Source organism: Garra rufa, chromosome 8 (genome assembly GCF_049309525.1).
Source record: "Garra rufa chromosome 8, GarRuf1.0, whole genome shotgun sequence".
NCBI classification, from domain to species: domain Eukaryota; kingdom Metazoa; phylum Chordata; class Actinopteri; order Cypriniformes; family Cyprinidae; genus Garra; species Garra rufa.
The window spans coordinates 18,823,274-18,845,392 of NC_133368.1; the positions used below are offsets into that span (position 1 = coordinate 18,823,274).

Genomic DNA, 22,119 nt, shown 5'->3' on the forward strand with positions numbered 1-22,119 from the left:
AATCATGAAAAGTAGTTTATTGCTCTATAGTTTACGTTTTAGAAAATAAATATAACACAGACAAAACAGAATGCTACTCACAAAAAGACAAAGACATATGTCAGTGGACATATATTACATTCCACCCTCCTCATATAAATGTCTCTGTTCTGTCTTAAAACATCAGACAGCAGTTTACAGACAACACTTTGTAAAGTCTGAAACAGTGACATTTGTTAGGATCTCAGATTGAATAACCAAATTAAAAATAGTGAGCTACAACATTTCTCAACCGCATCAGGCTGTAATCATGCAGATTTTCCTTAAAAGTTTTTAAGGATTTGGTTTCTTCGAGACATATCCTCTAATCCATATTTAAGCATTTTATGCTTTTGCAAATTACTGAAACAAGATAAGAAAGACTATTCTTCAACAGGCAAAATGAATGATAAAACTTTCTTTTTTAAACAAATTGAATAAACATTGGAATATGGATGTTTATGCAAATCAGTCATCAAATTATGTCCATGTCTGATGAAAGACTTAAGACTAAATACCATGCATCATATGCATATACTTCACAGAGTTTGGAAAAGCCCATAAATACATTTTTTGTTAGTTTCACATCAACAGAGGCAATTTTAACACAAATCAGACATTTGAAGTGATATAATTTACAAACAAGAATGTTCCAGATTACAGCTGTACAAAAAGTAGAACTCTGTATGCACAAGAACATCACAAGGTATGTTTATCACACACAGCCAAATACACAAACACACAACTCGGAACAGCTAACAGAGAAAACCCTAGGGAACAGCCTTATATATCTCAGTGAATCATCACAAAGACATGAAGTGTTCAACCACACAAACTTAAAGCACAATATTTAGCAGACAAGTAGTTATGCAGTTATAAACTTTAAGAAATGACAATGCTCCAATACACTCCCATGACTTTTTATATACACAACATTTTATGATTGGTTTCAGATATGCTGAGCTGTTCTGTCAGTTGAAAACTGTAAGTTGAATGTCTGTTAAATGTTGATTACTATTCTTAAGCAGCTTGGAGCCTTTGTATAGTGCAATAAAGTACAACTTCTACTTGAATATTAACAGTATAAAATGTACACTTTCTTCACAGTCATATAGTTCACATTGGCATTCAGACATCCTCTAGATCAGAGGTCCCCAACCCCAAGGCTGCAACCCATTAACACACCATAGAGTTGCTACTGGGTCACAAGAACAATCTGGGAAAAATATCTGTGCAGCAAAATATATTATTATATTATAAAATTATATTATACTATATTATTTACTGAATAAGTGCCATTATCTAAATTTACAGAGAGGGTGGCATTTCAGAAAGCATCAGCCGCAGACTCAGCCAATGTTAACATGAGTGTGAAACAAACGTCCCCTTAAAAGTTTCTTTAGTAAAGAGGTAGAGAAAGTACAGGGAATGTTATTAACAAACATACTGATAAATAAAAAGAAAAGCTACCTTTAAAAAATTTGATGATCTGAATTATGGTTTTGTGGCTATGGGCAGTTCACATGCACTAAACCCCCATGTTCATAAAGTGAAGATGTTAGCTAATGGGTCAGTGAAACTCTCAAATTTGCTAAATTACTTTGAATGGAAAAACAGCTACAGTAACTGTTGAAAGCCACCATGTATAAACATAGCTGCACTGAGAGTGACATACTTGGTGATTGACCATCTCGTTGAAGCTAAGAAGCCCTTTCAGCTACTACTTTCAGACTAGGTATGGATTACGTTGAAGTGCAATTGTTAGACAGGATAAAGAGTATCTGTGGTATTCACTACAGCTCGAAAAATTGACCGGTGTTGACAACAAGGAAATACTACTGGTTTATGTGCAATATATATAGTTCAAGCCAATGTGCATGAGGATGTGGGTGCATTCATTGGCAACTAGTACAACTGGGGCAGAGACTTTCAAGTCTTTGAATGACTACATTTCAGGCAAATGTGATACTTTTGAATTAAAATGTGCAATATGTAAAAATGAAATATTAAAATATGGGGCATCTGTTACCCCATACCCCACCCACCCAAGAATATTTTCGCCCTTTCTGTGGTGCATAAAAGGTTGGAGACCCCTGCTCTAGATGAAGAATCTGGTTAAAAGGCTTTGGATGATGTGTTACATATTTTTCCCCTCTTTAGACCTCAGGGTTTGTCCCAGACATCTGCACATGCACAAAACACAAACTATTCTCTTTGCATTTAGAAATGACAAGGTTTACAGGAAATCATCCTTCAGGTTTCTACAGGTACACAGTACAGTCAATAGTGATGTGAGCTGTCTAAAACAGTAGAAAAAATAGTGCCAGGAAACCACAATCTGCACAAAGCTTGGCTAAAAAACAACCTTACTTTTGCAGACCAAATTATGCTCTGACGTCAACCATGGTCTTTAAAGAAAAAGTTGGTCCTGTGTGTGTGTGTGTGTGTGTGTGTGTGTGTGTGTGTAAAGACATTTTGCATTTTGACTTACTTTTAAAAATATGTTTTTGAAATACTGTATATTTGTAAGTTACACCAAGCAAAACATTAATGGCACAAAGCATAGCAAGTGCAACTCAAAGCATTTGGCACTTACAGGATCAGTTGAGGTAGCAGTATATCAGTACTCTATCACCATCTATTGACTAAAAAAGAAAATACACTCTCTTTCATTCATTATTCCAATGTTCATGTGTCATAAGATAATATTTCCCTCGTAAACTCCTGCAATCTTTGGCAACTCATCTGAGCTTAGAAAATGTCCCAATAACAATGACAGACAGAGGCAAGAGGGGCACCAGGCTGCTGGGTTACTCTTTAACGTCTTTGACCACAGTTACCTGAGATACAGTTTTCTTGACACGTAGTGCTGTCAGCCGAGCAGCTGGATTGGCATACCAGCACTCCCGCATGATCTTACCCATAACCCTCAGAGCCTGGAATAAACACAAATGAACACCACATGAGTGATTCTACACTTTTGACTACTTAAGTCTTGAAAATGAAATTTCAAACAATCATTTATCTTGTTTCATATTCAAGGAACCAGGATTACATCTGTAAAACTTAGTTGATTTGTATTGTCTGTTAATAATATACACATGTGTAGTCTTATGTTTAGATTAGTTAATGTGTGTACTGTAGATCAGTTAAATAAATTGCATAAATTCATCCAAGATTGTTGCAGTGTTCCTAAAGTCCCTTCAACAGTCTAATATTGCTATAAGTTCTAAAACTGTACACAGGAGGAAAAGTTTTTTTTTTTTTTTTTTTTTTTTTTTTTTTTTTTGTGGCCAGAAAAATAATATTTGGTAACACTTTATTTTAAGGTGTCCTTAATATAGAGTAATTACCTAGTTAAATACTTAGCAGTAGCTGTTGTACTTACATTAAACAAAATGTACTTATCATGTAACAAAGTTATGGAACAGTCTGTAATAACAGTGTAATATTCTTTAATGTAATTAAAGAAAAATATTACATGTATTTAAGCTGTGTATTGGTGGGTTAAATCAAACTAAGGTGCAGCTGGATAAGGTGTACAGTATAGATACACATGAAGTACACTTAAGTACAATCTTGATACACTTTATTTTAAGTAGCTTATGTCTGTGTACTTACATTTATAATTAAGTTGTATAAAGTCTGCAACACATATGTAACAATCTTTTGGTTACATAAGTAGCTAGCTGTGTAACAGACTTGTCTGTTACGTACTGTATGTGTAAAATAGCTGCCTATTACATCTACATAATTACCAGTGTTGGGGGTAATGCATTACAAGTAACGCAAGTTACGTAAAAAATATTACTTTTTCCAAGTAACTAGTAAAGTAATGCATTACTTTTTAATTGACAAGAAAATATCTGAGTTACTTTTTCAAATAAGTAACACCAGTTACTTTTTCCCCTTTATTTATTAATTAAAAGCTCTCCTGTGCCCATGTTGAGAGAAATTGTGAGTAAGATGTTACTTTAGTTCTAGAATAAATGCGAACATGCAAAAAAATAATCTCACTCACTAAAAAACAAATACAGTATTCCTCAAAATAAACAAAAACAGTTAAATTCAACGCAAACCTGCAATAATTAAATATGTTAAATAATACAAATATCCGTTATGTATTTAATTCCATTTTATTAACCGATGTCTTTGCTGCCGAACTTCGATAATCCAATTCATCCATACTAATAAGCAAAAATTACTCAAGACAATACTGCTGAAGATTTGACATTTTTTTCTTCTGCGGTTTACTGTACAGATGGAAATTTACTCTTCTCTAAGCCTGAGGCTTTTGGTGTGAAAAGGCTTTTACATTTGCCAAAAATATAACTTTATATTAAAAAACAAACAAGCAAGCCCTGCCCACATTAAAAAAGTAAAGCAAAAGTAACGTAACACATTACTTTCCATAAAAAGTAACATAATTAGTTTTACCTTTTTAGGGAGTAACTCAATATTACTTAATACTAATTAGGCAATTACTCTGTATTAAGGACACCTTAAAAAAGTGTCACCTAATATTTCTTAAAGGTTAATATTCAGTAAACAAGAAGACAAATAGGAGTGGAATAAAATGAGCAATTGACGAGATTTTTTTTTTTTTTGAGTGAACTAACTCTTTAAACAAAAATAATCACGTAGTAGCTTTAGAATGAGTAGCATTTTCTTTACTATGTTCTTTTCAAATGTTTTCAAAAGGAAATTAATGTAGTTGTGTAATATCTACCTTCAAAGTATTTGTACATTTATGTAAACTGCTCAATAGATTCCTCATTTAAATGAATACTACATATTATCAAATGTCACCTGAATGGTAGGTTTATCACACAAACCTCACAGCTCTGCCACTGGTTAGGAATGTTGGGTCGGAGTTTCTGTTCACACACCACCTTCCTCATATCATCCATTGATGGGTCTGATTGTACCTGGTCATAATAAGGCAGCTGGAAATCTTCATAAATTCCTGCAGAGCATAAAGCATTCATAAAAATTTATTTTAAAAAGTATTGAAAAAAAAAATCTAAAAGATTGGATGTGAATGTGCAAGATTTAAAAAGGGTATGTCTTATATTTTATTTTCTTCCCTAAGGAAGACCATAACCTAAAAATGTGAGTTAAGACCTAAACAGGCCATGGGTTTATTCTCAGGTCTATAAGGTCTCAGGTCTGTGGTTCAAAATAACAACACCACCTTGTCCTTTAATAAGACTCTCACAAAATTTCTCACAAAGTTTGGTGACCTTAACCCCATTTATTATTAGCTATGGTAATACTTCCTCTTATTACCTCTTATCATGCCTAGGGGGCAATGTTTCTTAACACTGAGTAGGCATCACTGATCAGACATTTAAAAAACTGGTCTACTCATAACAAGAATGAAATATTTTTCAGGCTGAAAAAAAAAAGAAAAAGGAGGGAGAGAGACATTTCTTAAAGAAAAAAAGTCAAATAGTACAACATAAAAGTGAGTAAATAATGACAGAATTTTCATTTTGGGGGGAAATATCCCTTTAAAGGGGACATCGGATGCCCATTTTCCACAGATTGTATGATTCTTTAGGGTCTTCATGCAAAGTCTATAACATACTTTGGTTAAAATTTCTCAATGGTAGTGTAAAACAACACCATTTTTACCTTGTCAAAAACAGCTCTGTTCTTGCGTTAAAGTTACTATTCTTATTCATGCTGTTATTACTGTTCAAAAACGATTTAAAATACATTTGTAAATTACTTATTAGTCATTAACAAACCCCTTTATGAACCCTCTACAAAGGCAACCTTAATGTAGTGTAGTGGACATGACAAAGTGATCATTGCAAATCATTTGAACTTTGTGTCAGTACATCATAAATAGAACAAGGCAGCAGTTTACTGTCTGGGATTTGTTGTGTCGCGCTGTATCCAGTGTAGACAGCATCACTGATTATAGTGAGTTCTACAGTATTTTGTTGTGCAGATGTTGGGAGTAAATGACAACTGCTATGTTCATTATTACATCCAAAAACAAAACATCTCAATCGCTTAAGAGACCTGCTCTGGCGTCAAAACAATGGCGGACTGTTTACATAACAGGTGAGGGTTGGGGGGGTGACATGTTTGGCCAGAATTTGTGAATGGCTTATGATTTGTGGGGATTACAAAAAAAAGCACTGGGTGGATTTTTATCATTATAGAGCGGTTGTGTACACACACTGCCAAGACACATTTGAGTTCAAACACCATGTAAAGGAAATTTTGCATCCAATGTCCCCTTTAAGCACTGTCAGTATGAACTTGTTACTTATTACATGACTCTTTGGAATACTATTCTGACTGGACAATCATGGTAGTGAACAGTCAAATATTTCTTAATAATGTATAGTTTACTTCATGAAAAAAATGTGCCATTTTAGAATAGAAGGAACAATTCTTTACTCAAAGGAACATCATTTAAATCATTTAAATCAGCTGACAGCTGGTGTATATTTATTGGGATCTGAACACTCTTTAACACAGTAAGGCACCTTGGATGGAACATCTGCGAGCAAGTTCCCAGAACACCAGGCCAAGTGAGTAGATATCAGCACGCTTAAATGACTCAAAGCTGCTCATGTTTATGGAATCATCCAGGATCTCGGGAGCCATGTACCTGCAGAAACAAACACACTCACATTAGAGTAATGTACCCACACCACATGAACGCATTAACCTCCATCAAGATGTCCCTGATACACCTGAAAGCAAACAATGACATGTGTCTTATACAGGGACAGAAAGTGCATACAGAGTTCAGAGAGAGAAACAGAGAACACACACACATACTAAAACTAATATATAGTCAAACACACACAGACACACATACATGCAAAGATGCATGCTCTCTATCACTCAAGAACCTTGAATACACAAATCCAAAGCCTAAACACACAATGATAACAATGATAGTAAATATGCACATGCAAATGCACATGCAACCAACGCTCCTATCCTTTCTGTGTTTACTGAGAGACAGCTCACTCAAATACAGTGACTGGCTCTTCAATGGAAGTGTTTATGATTTAATACTTAAAAACGTAAAAATAACCTTATGTAAGAAAAATATTGTCTAACCTTTTGGTGCCTACTCTGTGGTTAATGGGGATGTCAATAGTGTTGGTATTGGAGTCGTGTTTGACAGCCAGACCAAGATCAGCAATCACAGCCATTCCATTCTTCTTAACCAGGATGTTCTTTGACTTTACGTCTCTGTGAGCAATGGCAGGCTTTCCTGTCCCAAGAGCAATATGCAATTTAATAACAGCACACATCATATACCTGACAAGGCATTTTCATGCAGAACGGTAGTATTTAGTGTTCCAGTATATTTAAGACAACCAACCCTAAAAAAGTCAACATTTTATTCAATGTTATTTTAATTATTTATTTTTTTAATTTACTAATTGGCTGTGGTTATTTTTTGTTAACATTAAAGGCAAAAACATGAGGATTAATACCAAATATTTAGAGATGAGTAGACCTAGTTCATGCATGCAAAACTAGATTATTGTAATGCAAAACTGGCTGTGTCATAGTCATGTCTCCCCCCGTTAATCTGTCTGCTTTGGTTTAGTCCTTGTTATCTGTATCACCTGTCTTTGTAATTAGTCACCCTTCATAAGTCTGTCTTTGAGTTGAGTTTACTGTCGGTCTTTGCTCTTGTTTTACGTTTGGTGTGTGGAAGTTCTTCGTGTTCCTGACCAGTCTGTTCCTTGGATTATATTAAAAGACTTTGTGTTTGTTAAATCGTGTATCGTCTCGTCTCGTCCAGCACCGTACCGTAACAGGCTGGGTGTCTTGCAGTGTCTATAAACAAGTTCCATAACCAATCTGGTAACACCAGCCAGATGGTGAGGATGAGAGGATGCTTCACAGACCACTGCCTACATCTCTAACAATTATTCTAGCATGGGCTTCAAAGGCTATAATGTATTTAATTACAACCAAGATCAGCCAGACAACGAATTTTGCTTTACTGACCTGTCCTAAATATTAATTACATTTATTCTATTATCAGTATTACACTTAAAATGTAACTACATTTATTGTACTGTGTTGTCCAAGGAGTTTAGACTTCTGCAGGTTTTTCTCCTGCAGAGAAACAAGACCAAAACCTCAAACTGTTTCATTGTCATATTCCTACTGTATGTGATCAATACCTTGAGTGCCAATAATCTCCATGTGCAGGTGGGCAATGCCGCTGGTAATGGACAGTGCCAGAACTATCATCCCCTCCACTGATACTGTGTATTTGTTTAGGTAATCAAAAAGAGACCCGTGTTCATGATACTCAGACACCAGCCACAACTGTGTCCATGAGCCATTATCTGAAGAAAGACAAAAAATAGATGGATTATAATACAGGACATCCAAACAAGATTAAGAACATCCAAGATTACTTGAAAACCTTTCAAATTGTATTGTATTGTAAGTTCTTAGAAGTTCTTGTATTCTTTGTATTCATTTTGGTTTCATAAATTTAAACTTAAAATTTCATGCAGTTTTATTTTAATAATTTAAAAGTAATTTATTTAATTTAAAAGTAATTAAATATTTCCCTCACAGCAGTATGTGAAATAATATTTTACCTGTATCATAATTATTATTATTTCAAAAATGTATTTCAAATATACAGGTGTAATTAAAATTATTAATTTAGTTTTAATTAATTTTTCGCAGTCATCAAGAGAAACGTGACAGACCTCCCTCTCTCTAAAAGCAACTGAGTGAGGGAGAACTAGAGGGAGAGGAGAGAGCCAATAATGTTTTAAGAGTCCAAAACTTCTCTCTCCAATTGCTCAAACATGCTGTCATGAAATCTTACAAAAATGTTGTAATACATTAATATGATTATTCTATATCTGGGAATGATTACAATGGACTTATTTAGCAAATGCAATAAAACAATGCACAAAAAGCATGCAATGTTCTTCATGTATTGTAATACATTCAGACACCAAAATCACATACCTTTGTTATCAGCAGCAATAAACCCCAAAATATTCTCATGGCGTAGCATGATGGTCTGATAAATCTCAGCCTCACGAAACCAGGAACGCTCATCTCTTGAGGAGAAGATCTTCACAGCGACATCCTCCCCCCTCCATTTTCCCCTCCACACTTCCCCAAAGCGCCCCTTCCCAATACTCTCCTGGAGTACAATAGTTCGAGCAATTGTTCTCTGGACCAATAGAGGCAATCCTAAAAGAATATCACATGAGTGAACTGTTTTTGTTTTCGAATCATGTTGTAAAGAAAAACATGTGTCATTTGCATAGTCTTTTTTTGTTTTTGTTTTGATGAGCACAGCCAGCTTTTACCTGATCCCGAGCCAGAGGTGCTCATGTCATAGATAAGCTCTTTAAGACATTTGTCAGGTGACACTAGAGTCTGGTCATCCAGGGGTTCCTCAGGATCCTGTTTGTGGGCTTTGATGTGGATGCATCGCAGGTTTTGTACGGCACACATTCCCAGAATGACACCTACACACACCAGGCACGATGGCACAAGGATTACAGCTGCTAGTTCCAGCTGACTCCACCCAGATCCCTCAGGCGGTGGCTCTACACCAAATACACAAACACACACATATGTTGGTCATCCCATGCAATGTTTTTTATATGGTAATGATATTTGTTAAATGTTGATTGCAGTATATGTAAAGCAAAACAATATGTAAAGCAAAACAATTTAGTGAGAACCATGTCAGATGATGTCACAAGTCAGTTTTTTTTTTACATGTTTAATTATTTTTGGGACATTCCGGAATGAAGCATGTGATTTTATGAATGGAACTGAATCATTCTCTCATTCATTCAAATTTGTTCATAACATTGCTTTATTCAGGAACCAAAGAGTGCAAATAGCCATAAATTCTATTTACACTTTCTTTGAAATAAGTGATAGTAATTAGATGCTATTAACACTTGTGCAAATGGGAAAATGGAGAAAAAGAGAACAAGAGTTAAATAAGAGTTAAATTAATTTGGCAAAAGGCAGATACAAACTCAGATTAATCGCATCAAATCTTATCACCATGTGTCTTAGGTCCCAATCAGACAGAATGTGGGGCTCACTGCCAAAGGTAAGCAATTTTAAAAAGGCGCCTCTGATTGCAAAAAAAATGTTTTTTGTCTGTTTTTTTATTTATTTATGTCAAACCCAACCAGATTTGCTTTTAGTGTAAATATATTCGCAGTATGGAACCATTTTAGTTGCCGATACAGAGCAAATCAGACAATATTGTTCTTTTAAGTAAGTCACTTAATATTAACTTTTAGTTTTTGAATTGCATAAAATCAGCATCACATTGGCAATCGTGCTAATATTCCGGTAAACAGCACTCTTCTTCCTCGATTGATATTGCTTAACTATACCATAAGTTATAAAAATAGAAAATCGCTGTGTTGCGTGAGAAGGTCTCCAGGTACCTAACATAACCTCGGTTCCCTGAGATGAGACAACGAGACTGACGCATGGGGTTTCCCCTCCTTGCTCGAATCTACTGAAGCCTAATAAAAGCCCACAGGGAACTCAACCACCAATAGCATTCAAGCATGCTAAATAGAGGCAGACTCCTTCTGTATAGGGGCTTTCGCACCGAACTCACTTCACACCCCTGTGCACATTTGAACACATGATTCAATAGTGCCAGATTCAGAAATTGCCGTCTCTGTCAGAGCCTTGACAGTATCCTGCCAAGCTTCTGCATAAGGTGACACAAGTTGAAGCTGCATTCCCAAAACAATGCAACTCACCACTTTAAGGCAGGGAGCTACATATGTTATGAGTAAGAAGGAGGAGCTCTGAAGCGCTTTGTGTGTGCATATTTGTATATCGACATATGCATATAGATATATTCTGACTCAATTCACTAAATAGAGGAACAGTCTGAACACAAAGGCAAATACTGATCCCATCGCCCTGAAGCTGTTGGTCTAACTATCGAAATTATAAGTGAGAAGCAAAGTGGCAGTCTTGGTTACACTATTGCTTACGTCAAAGCAGCGCTGAGCCACCGGAGCTAGTTGAACACCATAGCAGGATGAGAGCAAAGCAGTGGCAGTGGCCTCTATCGCTTATACTGCAGTAGCGCTGCACCATGACTGAATGCAAGATAGGTGGTGGCAAAGTCTGTCCCCTACACATCACATGACTTGACAATACAATACACAAATAGCCATAGTGTGTTGGTCTTGTCAGGCTCACCGACTACTTCACCACTCCTATGAACACACTAAAAAAAATGGGTTTTTGCAAGGGGTGTCTGTGCTGGGTAAGAACATTAAAACAGTCCAACTGGCACACTGCTATGATGCAATGTCGAATGAACCAAAATTGAAAGGGAACAGTGTTGGGAGCCCTTTACAAAGATTGAGAACAACTTACTTAAAGATACTTTTTCAGGGTTAGATGTTGCGTAGAAGTTTTGTTGCAGGTAAGCAAAAATTACATTGCACTATAATGTTGCTGCAAGACTGCAAGATGGCAGGCCACTCTGACTGAAAGCCTGAGACAGGAGGTTGTCCAGACAAAGGCCAAAGGGATGACCCTTTCAGCCATTGCAAGAAAGGTGGTCATTCCAAACCTGTTTCCTTGAATATTGCAGGTTTACAATGACACTAATTCATCCAAGTGGAGGAGGAAGTGTCATGGCTTGGGCTTGGGAGATGTTTTCTGCAGCAGGAGTTGGGCCTCTTAAACAGCTACATGGCAGGGAGAACGCAAATGTTCCCAGAACATGTGGTAACGTGGTTAATTCCCTGCAAGCATCTCCCAATCAGCTTGCAATTTTCATGCAAGACAATGCTCCCATCACACTGCAAAACTGGTAAAGTAGAAAGAACTAAGCACTAAACCACTAAGAGCATTGATGTAATGAAATGGCTGGGCCAGAGTTCTGATCTAAACCTGATTTAAAATCTCTGGCGACAAAAGTTATGGCTAAGAAACCCACTACAGTTACCAAACTATGTAAAGGAGTGGAAGAAGAGTGGAACAAGATCACACCAGGGTAGTCTGAGAAACATCTCAGTTACATATGGTGAGTGTTGAATGTACAACACTAGGGGTCGCTCTTGGGAGCCCAAACAACTCTGATATCTTGAGAAAAGACCAATGAAATTTGGTGTGCAGATTTTGCATAGCTGGCCACAACCCGGATATCCGGGTATAAATAGGCCAGAGCTGGATCTGCTCATTCGTTCTGTTCTGAGGAGCCAAAAAGTGTCTCATGCTCACTCAGAGGCAGTCCGGAGTTGTGGTAGGAAGACACAGGGGGAAAAGACACTACGGAGATCACACCCTACCCGAAGGGGAGGTAACGTGTGAATACACCCAAGGACTCTGAGGTGTAACCAGGTCATTGGGCTAATACGGGGCCACTAACAGGAGCTGACTGACTTTGGAGGAGTCTGTACTATGAGGCTTACTGGGGGAAAGGCATATTTGCGTAGCTGTGTGCCAGTGCATCTGTACTGAGGAGGGCCTTGGACAAGCTGTACCATAACTAGCAGTGGGTGGAATCTGGCAAGGCAAACAGATCTATCTGAGCCTGGCTGAATCGACTCCAAAGCAGCTGAACCATCTGGGGGTAAAGTCTCCACTCGCCCTGAAGCCAAATCTGCCTTGAGAGCGCATCAGCCACACGATTGAGTTCGCCTGGGATATAAGTGCCATGCAGAGTCTTGAGTCTTTGCTGACTCCAAAGTAGGTGATGGCGGGCTAGTTGTGACATGCAAAAGGAGCGAACACCGCCTTGGTGGTTGATGTACGCTACAGTCGCTGTGTTATCTGTCTGGACTGATCTAAACCTGATTTAAAATCTCTGGCGACAAAGTTATGGCTAAGAAACCCACTACAGTTACCATACTATGTAAAGGAGTGGAAGAAGAGTGGACCAAGATCACACCAGAGCAGTTTGAGAAACGTCTCGGTTACATACGGTAACCCTCATTCCTTGAGTGTCGAATGTACAACACTAGGGGTTGCTCTTGGGAGCCCAAACAACTGTGATATCTTGAGAAAAGGCCAATGAAATTTGGTGTGCAGATTTTGCATAGCTGGCCACAACCCGGATATCCGGGCATAAATAGGCCAGAGCTGAATCTGCTTATTCATTCTGTTCTGAGGAGCCAAAAATGTCTCATGCTCACTCAGAGGCAGTCCAGAGTTGTGGTAGGAGGACACAGGAGGAAAAGACACTACGGAGATCACACCCTACCCGAAGGGGAGGTAACGTGTGAATACACCTAAGGACTCTGAGGTGTAACCAGGTCATTGGGCCAATACGGGGCCACTAACAGGAGCTGACTGACTTTGGAGGAGTCTGTACTATGAGGCTTACTGGGGGAAAGGCATATTTGCGTAGCTGTGTGCCAGTGCATCTGTACTGAGGAGGGCCTTGGACAAGCTGTACCATAACTAGCAGTGGGTGGAATCTGGCAAGGCAAACAGATCTATCTGAGCCTGGCTGAATCGACTCCAAAGCAGCTGAACCATCTGGGGGTAAAGTCTCCACTCGCCCTGAAGCCAAATCTGCCTTGAGAGCGCATCAGCCACACGATTGAGTTCGCCTGGGATATAAGTGCCATGCAGAGTCTTGAGTCTTTGCTGACTCCAAAGTAGGTGATGGTGGGCCAGTTGTGACATGCGAAAGGAACGAACACTGCTTTGGCCTACAGTCTGTCCAGACCAACACATGCTTGCCCTGAACCAAAGGTCGGAACCTCTTCAGGGCCAAAAGCACTGGCAACAACTCCAGGCAATTTATATGCCAGAGCAGCCAAGGGCCTGTCCAGACCCCTGAGGCTGCCTGCCTGTTGCATACGACGCGCCAGCCTGTCTTGGAAGCATCTGATGTTACAAGAATGCATCTGGAAACTGGTTATAAGTGGACCCCTGCCCATAAAAAATGAAATGTCTTCCCAAGGACTGAAGGTTTTGTGACATACTGGTGTGATGTTCATGCGGTATGTACCTCGGTGCCATGCTCATCTTGAGACTCAGGTATGGAGCCAGTGCTGTAGTGGTCTCATGTGCATGAAACCCAATAACGTAACCGCGGCTGAGGATGCCATGTGCCCCAGGAGCCTCTGGAAGTATTTCAGAGCAGCCGCAGTTCCGCGCTTGAGTGCTCTCATGCAGTTTAGCACTGACTGAGCACGGCCTTGTGAGAGGCGTGCAAGTCATAGTGACCGAGTCCAGTTGTACACAGAGAAAAGAAATACTCTGCACTGTGGAGAGTTTGCACTTTTCTCAGTTGACCCAAAATCCCAGTCGAACTAGATGGTTGAGAACAACGTCCCTGTGGGAGCAAACCAACTCAAAGGTAGTTGAGAATGCGTATGCCCACTTCGCTGAGAGTGGCAAGAGCAGCCTCTGCGACCTTCATAAAGACGCAAGGCGACAGCCCAAAAGGAAGGACCTTGTACTGAAACGCCCGTCCTTCAAAGGCAAACCGCAGTTGTCCACTTGGTCCACTCTTCTAGTTGTGACATGCGAATGCTGTGTCTTGGAAGGATCGAGACATGAAAGTACACGACTTTCAGGTCTATTGCCACAAACCAATCTTGTTCTTTGACGCACAAGATAATTATTATTATTATTGAGTTTATTTCAAAAGGGACCATGTACAATTTTAACATAAGTGTTTCCATTTCATGCATTGTACCGAATTTAGCCAATGGCTAATTTTCATTCGCAGTCCCCTGGCAGGTAAACATAAGCAAACAACATAAAACACCATACACATACAAATACATTAATACTTATACATCTTCTATCAGGGCCACAAAGAACAATAAAAATTACATTCCGTTAAAAGTGTTTACAGAGTTGAGTTGATTTTAAATAAGATTTCAGTTTAAGTTTAAAAATATCCATTGACGTTGTAGCGTATGGACCAATCAGACATAGTTATTTGTTACATTTAACAGTATTATCTTTAAAACCAACAAGCCAACTATAGGTTGGCGTTCTGGAAACAACCCCCGAAAGGCACCAACAGGCCAAAGGGCTCAGTTGCCAGGGCGACTAGCTGATAACACCAGTTTTACGATCCAAAGGTATGCAGCAACTCTAGGAAAGACATTTTGCCTGTTGAAATGGACTCTTCCCTAATTCATAAGAAAACCTTCCTATGAATGAACACCCACACAGCCTCAAATCATTGTGTATGTTATTGCGGTTTATGTATCTTGTCTTTTGTATTGTATAATGTCTTTATGCATGTGTTAAGATAGATATAGATATATATATTATGTAGATATATTATGTACGTGTCATGTTTGGTATCTCTGAATTCGTATTTTGATGATCTAAAAGATGATGCATATTATATGTTGATACACAGGTAACATATTAGAGTTTCATGAATCCCTAGTAGATTTACATGAATTTACCCACATGCAAAATACCTTGCTCTCAAACAAAGGGTCGTAAAAGCCCACATCATTTCGAAACCCCCCGCTCGGAATTTCAGCCTCTCTCATTGGTCAAGTCCACTTTGAGAGGTGTGATCTTCCCAGATGTTAAAAGGGCTCACACCCCGTTCCGCCCGGGTTCTTCTGAAAATCTAGATTGCAGCTGGTGTGGAGGGCCTCCACTGAGCCCATACCCCAGGGCCCAGGAGGGGGCCTCAACCTATAGAGCTGCGTGGACTCCGCAGAGTCAGACTAACAGCACTGCAGTTCATTTTCACCCAACCATGGAACTTATCATGAGAATGACCACGATCAGACATCTCCCTATCTTCACTCCTGGCCGTCTCTGGATCCCCAGCTCTGAAGTGTGGCCTGCAGTTCCTCAGAACTTCTTACACAGGAGAGAGACCTCTCCTAATCTCAACAGAGTCAAGAACAACCTTGGAGTTTCAATAAATTGCAACTCCGGTCATCAAATGGAACCATCCAGGACTTCTCCAGAGGCTCCACGAGACTCTCGGTCAAATGCAAGTATAGTTTCTTCCACTAAACAGAGGTTATGTGTAAGCTATCACATGCGTTTTGCGTTAGAAACCATCCTAGCCATCCTCCTAACCTACCCTGTATGAGTGATTGTATGTTTGTTTGTTTAGATTAGTTATATGTTAGTCGTTAGTTAATAAACTCTTGTGCACAAATGACATGAGTCTCTGATTCTGCCTTGCAAATTAATGTCCCTTTACGATTTCCGATCAAGCTACAGGCTCTAATGCATTAATACTGTAAGAGTGTTATTTTTCTGTGGCCAAGAAAATATCATTGCTTGGAGTTGATATGAAATTACCCTGAATGTTTGCTAGACGAACAGATTAACTGATGGCGATTTAATTCCGCTACAGTTACCACTGGCGGCTGATATAAATAATTGTAATTAATAAAAATTAATTGTAATTATTTATATTCATTTCCATTTTTGAGCTAAATTCGCTACAACGTGCACATCCTTATGTCTTTTGGTAGAGTATTCCAGTGAGTAATAGCTTTCACAGAGAAAGACGATAATCCAAAGGCAGAATGACGAAAAGGAACAACACAATCACTAATAGATGATCTAGTAGATCTTACAAAGTGTGCAGAACAAAAATGCACATAATCACTTAGTATGGAGGGGGCTAGACCATTTAGAATTTTATACACCATACACAAATTTGAAAAAAGTCTAAAGTTATCAAAGCTCAAGAAGTTGTATTTCTCCAAAACCCTACAGTGATGATGTTGGTTATGCTTTTTATCTAAAATTTTTAAAGTCTGTTTATAAAAAGATTTTAAAGGTTTAATAACAGTTTCACCTGCTTGACCCCAGCATGTCAGACAATATGAAAAACGAGAGAAGATTGTAGTGTAACGGTGGCTGCCCCCAAATCAAATTTGACTAAATAAATTTACATTTAATTGTTCGTAGTCTTTTTCCAGCTGTTGGCCCAATTTCACAAGTTCATCGACTGTGTTCACCCGACTGCGAATCTGGCTTGCAAGGTAGGGATTCATATTTTTCAACATCATTTTCACCAACTCACTGTCAAGGTGGGCTTCCACCTTTTGCAGAGAGCTCTGTATGTAAATGCAAAGTCTCTAATGCTCTCTCTTTCCCACTGTGTTCTTGTCCTTACCCTTTCAGCTAGCTCGTCTTCATAATCCTCTGAGAGGAAAGCAGAGAGGAAAGCAGCTTCAAACTCTTGCCACGTGGTTATTGAGGATCGAGCTACTTCCCACCAGTCCCGGGCAGTACCGTAAAGGACAGTGCGGAAAGTGGCCAGGATGTCAGCATTAGTAAGAGGATGTAACGCCAAGAAATCCTGACATCGAGTTAGATAGAGCAAGGGGTCCACATCATCTGACTGTCTCCCAAAAGTAGGAAATGTAATCTTAAGATGATCACTCTTTACAACAGGAGCATGAAGCAAAGGAGCAGTCGATGGTGATGCAGATGAAACTGGAGGAGCAGGAATCAATGGAGCAGTCACTGGTGATACAGATGAAACTGGAGCATTGAGAGGTAAAGGTGAGTAATCTCTTGTCTGCAGGTCAGTCATTTGTTTCTCTTGCTTTTCGAGTCTTTTCTCAAGTTCAGTTTGTAAGCTTTTTACAGTTGCACACAGTGTGTTGGTGGTTTGGGTGCACTGGGTGAGCTCTGTTGACAACTGGTCATAATTTCGTTGATGGGTTACCAGGTAGGTTTTGATGTCTTGCTGAAGCTCCACTTGAAGTTGGTCAATCATGAACCGCACTTCAGACACATATGTAGTCTTAGCTTTGTGAAGTTCATCAGGAATCATGACTTTAAGTGACTTAGTGAGTTGATCAGTCTCTTCCTTCACATGCTTCTTACTTTCAGAAATGTGGGTGAGCACTTCTTGTTGGTTTTGTTTGAGTTTATCAGCAAGGTTAGAAATCAGGCTGTCGTGATGTGCAGTCATGGTTTTAAGTTCTTTGGCAAGTTCACCAATGGTTTTCTCATGGGTTTGCATATGCTGTGTCAACGTGTCCCAGTTTCCTTTAACTTGAGTGAGTTGATGCATTCCTTTTCCAGGAGTTGACAGGATGCCAGGCAAGTCCTGCTGTACCACTGAAGATAAAGATGAAGGCCCAGGTGATGTACATATCCGCATGGAGTCGCCATTCGGTTCCTGTTCCCAGGTGAAGGGTTGAACAGGAGTGCTGCCAGCTAGTGGTGAAGTAGCAAACCGCACATGGGTTCCTGGGAAGTCAGTGGTGCTGGCTGGAGTAGGAGTGAAGTGGAAAGGAGCACGAAGAGGTCCAGTTGAAGAAAGTAGAGGACGGGGTGCTGGAGGCCAGACTGGGGTAGCAACATCTGGTGCGGGTGGTTCCATCTCCACGAAAGTGGATGGAGAGAGAGGAGTGGCAGCCATGTTTGATTGTCAGTGTATGTGTAGTCAGTCAGTGTAAAAATGTAGTGAAATGCAAGTTGGGGGGAAAAAAAACAATGTATAAATGTTTGAAAAAAATAAATTGCAGCAGAATACTCTTAACAGTTCAGTGTGAAATGTCTGTCCAATTGTCCGATTCACCAATTCACACTACAATTCACTTAACTTCACAAATCAATAATTAGCTTTCAATAACACAAATGGTTGTTTCCACAACTTTCACATAATTGGGTCAGTTTGGCAGCAAGACAACTAAGGGGTAACACAATTCTATATTTAACAACGTGCAAGTTCACAAACAAAAAGTATCTTCCCACAAAACCTTTCAGTAAAGAAGAAAAACAGTTTCAGTTCAGTATGTATATATATATATATATATATATATATATATATACACACACACACACACACACACCACACTTTCACAAACAAAAATAATATAGGCAGTTTCAAGTGACAACCAACCTTTAAGTAATCTTTAAGTAATCCTTTAGGGAAACTCAAATTCAAAGTTCAAATGACCAGTTTAAGTGGTCACGGTTTACGTGCTTAAATGTTTTAAGTTTCAAATTGTCAAGGTTTATTTAAATTTTAAGTTTCAAGTCAACAAGGTTTAAGTGTTTAAGTTTCAAGTCATCAAGGTTTAAGTGTTTAAGTTTCAGGTCCCTGTTCGGGCGCCACTTATGTAACGGTGGCTGCCCCCAAATCAAATTTGACTAAATAAATTTACATTTAATTGTTCGGGCGCCAGACAAGTAAAACTTGTCAAGAAAAAAAATTACATATAATGAAGTTCAATTTCCCCGAAGATAACTCAAACCACGGTTACACAAAAAAAAATGAAAATAAATTCCTTCAAATACCCACATTCATATAGAACAGTGCTTAAATGACACATTCAGAGATTGAAGGGTTTGGTCAAAAAAAAAAAAAAAAAAAAAAAATATATATAATAATATTATTTATTTATATTTATATATATATATATATATATATACATACATACACACACATATACACACATTTTAGGAAATCATTTTTCAAACACACACAAAAAAGAATTTTACAAAGTTACATTTTCACAGAGTTTGTATTTCTTTTTGCCTTTTCTTCACATGAAAAAAAAAAAAAAAAAGTAAACAGACAGCAAGTAGATTGCCGTTCAATTTCAGTTCAAGATTTCACACACAAGCAACTACAAAATCTAAATTAACAAGTCCTTGATTCACTGTAATGTCTTAAAGTTCGTTCTTTTCTCTTTTTTTTTTCAAACTCAGTTTTTAGTGTTCAGTTTTCAACAAAAAGAAACATGTAAAAAACAACCACAAAGAAAAATAAATAATCCAAACTAGTGTTTGTGTATGGGTGTGTGCGTGTGCAATGAGCGTGTATGTGTGTGTGTGGTGGGGGCTGCGTGAAGCAGTCTGTGTAGCGGCCGCAAATCCCGGGCCGGAGAAAGAGTTTGGAGACTTAACGTGAGGTTAAAAGATGATGGACATCATCACTAGTACCTGAGGCAGGCGAGCAAACCAGGCTGGATTATGTTGCACCAGGCAGGCGAACGAACCATGCAGACGCAGTAGAGCAATTTCTCCGTCACTTTGGCGATCGCACCCAGTCAGCGCATGCACAGAGATTCCAGCAAAGAATAGTAGCCTACGACCTTCAGCTTCAGGTAGCGTGTGTCCCACTCCAATAACAACCTACACGTGTGTTTTGTTGTTACTCGCTCTCTCACTTCCGTTTCTAGCACTCTTTTATATTCAATTTCCTCATTGGTTTGTTTCCGCCCATTAGAAAAAATGAAAAGCTGAAATGGACTTCTTCCATTTCGCTACACTAGCATGCATGAACGTCTTAGCTACATCAGTGGGAAGACATTGTCTAATTTGTTTAAAATTTACCATATTATATTTTTCAGTCCTCACCATTTTCTTTACGTGTTTTTTAAAACTAAGATTTGGGTCCAGTGTTAAACCAAGGTAATTAAACTCAGTAACAATTTCAATCTTTTCGTCGTTTATAAAAATATCTGCATTGGAACAAACTTTAGTTTTAGAGAAAAACATCCCTTTTGTTTTACCAGTGTTCAAGGTGAGACAAGATTGCTCTAACCATTTTGTAATCCTTTCCATAGCATTATTTAACTTCTCAGCTGCTAACTCTACGTTTCTTGCGTGTGTAAAAATGACAGTATCATCAGCATACATTTGCACTTGTATCCCTTCACACTGCTGTGGGAGATCATTAATGTACAAACTAAACAATAAAGGGCCTAGTATTGATCCTTGAGGTACGCCCATTGTACAGTTTAAGTTTTTAGAATGAACCCCTTTAATTTTTACACATTGCTGTCTGTTTGCTAAATATGAGGAAATCCATGCTAAAGCCTGAGATGAAAATTGAAATTTAGATAGTTTAGAAAGAAGAACATTATGATTAACCGTGTCGAATGCTTTACGTAAATCTATAAATATAGCACCAACTGTTCCACCTTTATCAAGACTAGATCTTATTTGCTCTGTTAAATGTAAAGTTGCTGTTTCAGTTGAGTGATTTACTCTGAAACCAAATTGCATACGATGTAAACCAACCTTAGCTGTGTTAAGATAAGATGTCAGTTGTTCAAGAACTACCTTCTCAGCAACCTTGGAAACTACCGGCAATATGCTGATAGGTCTATAATTACTGACCTCAGAGTAATCCCCACATTTAAAAATGGGAGTAACAATGGCTTGCTTCCATGCAGAAGGATAAACACTGTTCAAATGATAAATTAATCAGATGAGAAATAACAGGAGCTAAAGTATCTTTATGAATTTTAAGGAATTTAGTATCAAATTGCTGAACATCGCTACATTTAGTATTTCGAAGTGAACTGATAACTTTGTTAACCTGCATTTCACTAGTCATGGCTAGGTTAAAACTTTGTCCATCAACCACAGATGGCAAAAATGTGTTTGAGAGTTAGTATCTTTTCATCAACAAAATTCAGTCTCGTAGTCAAAGACCCCCTGCTGCATGTGCAGCACAGCTAAATATGATTGATATTCAAACTATATTCATTAAAGGGTTATGAAACCCCCTGTTTAAGCATTGGCTAACTCTCACCACAGTTTTAAAAAATTGCTGCAAAAGTGGGCACAGTGGATATTTTCTGTCACACCAAAGGAAGTTTCAGTCTTTTGTGTCAATTTATGACCTTCCTATTCCAAACTAACCTGTCATTAGCAGCTAGCAAGACACATTTGCATAATTTTCCAAGATTATGTAGTTCAACATGCAGTTTTTAATTAAAAAATAATAATTTAGCGGTGTTAGTGGTTCCAAAAAAGTTTTACCATGTGCACGTCAAGGGCTTGACAGGGGGCTTTAGTAACACAAACATAAATGGGATCCTTCAACCAGTTTTATCTGGAATTTGCCTATTTTACATCAGGATATGGTGTCACACCAGATGACATGGTTTTTAGAGACAAAATGTATCAAGTTTCTACACTTTCAGAAATATATAGATGAAAAAATTATTGCCATTTACTAAAATAGACACTTGTACAAGTATGCCAGAAGTATTTATTAACATTTTTGTTTTTCTTTTTAATTTATAAATGTTGTAATTTATTGAACTATGCTTGAGACAGTCACACCATAGGACACTTTTGAGATTTTGCTTTAAAAAAAAAACCAATACAGCTTTTATAACAACAGGTAGG

At 38.3% G+C, this 22,119-nt stretch overlaps 1 protein-coding gene across 1 annotated transcript in view; it reads right to left on the reverse strand.

Moving 5' to 3' along the window:
* The window catches only part of acvr1c (activin A receptor type 1C), an 85,643-nt gene continuing 63,524 nt past the window's right edge, over nt 1-22,119 (reverse strand). Inside the window, exons 3-9 of the mRNA XM_073846341.1 lie at nt 9,357-9,599; nt 9,007-9,237; nt 8,196-8,363; nt 7,111-7,267; nt 6,525-6,649; nt 4,854-4,984; nt 1-2,954 (exon numbers count right to left, since the gene is read on the reverse strand). Coding sequence (XP_073702442.1) covers nt 2,829-2,954; nt 4,854-4,984; nt 6,525-6,649; nt 7,111-7,267; nt 8,196-8,363; nt 9,007-9,237; nt 9,357-9,599 — 1,181 coding nt within the window. The 3' untranslated portion in view covers nt 1-2,828. The remainder of the gene's footprint in view (nt 2,955-4,853; nt 4,985-6,524; nt 6,650-7,110; nt 7,268-8,195; nt 8,364-9,006; nt 9,238-9,356; nt 9,600-22,119) is intronic.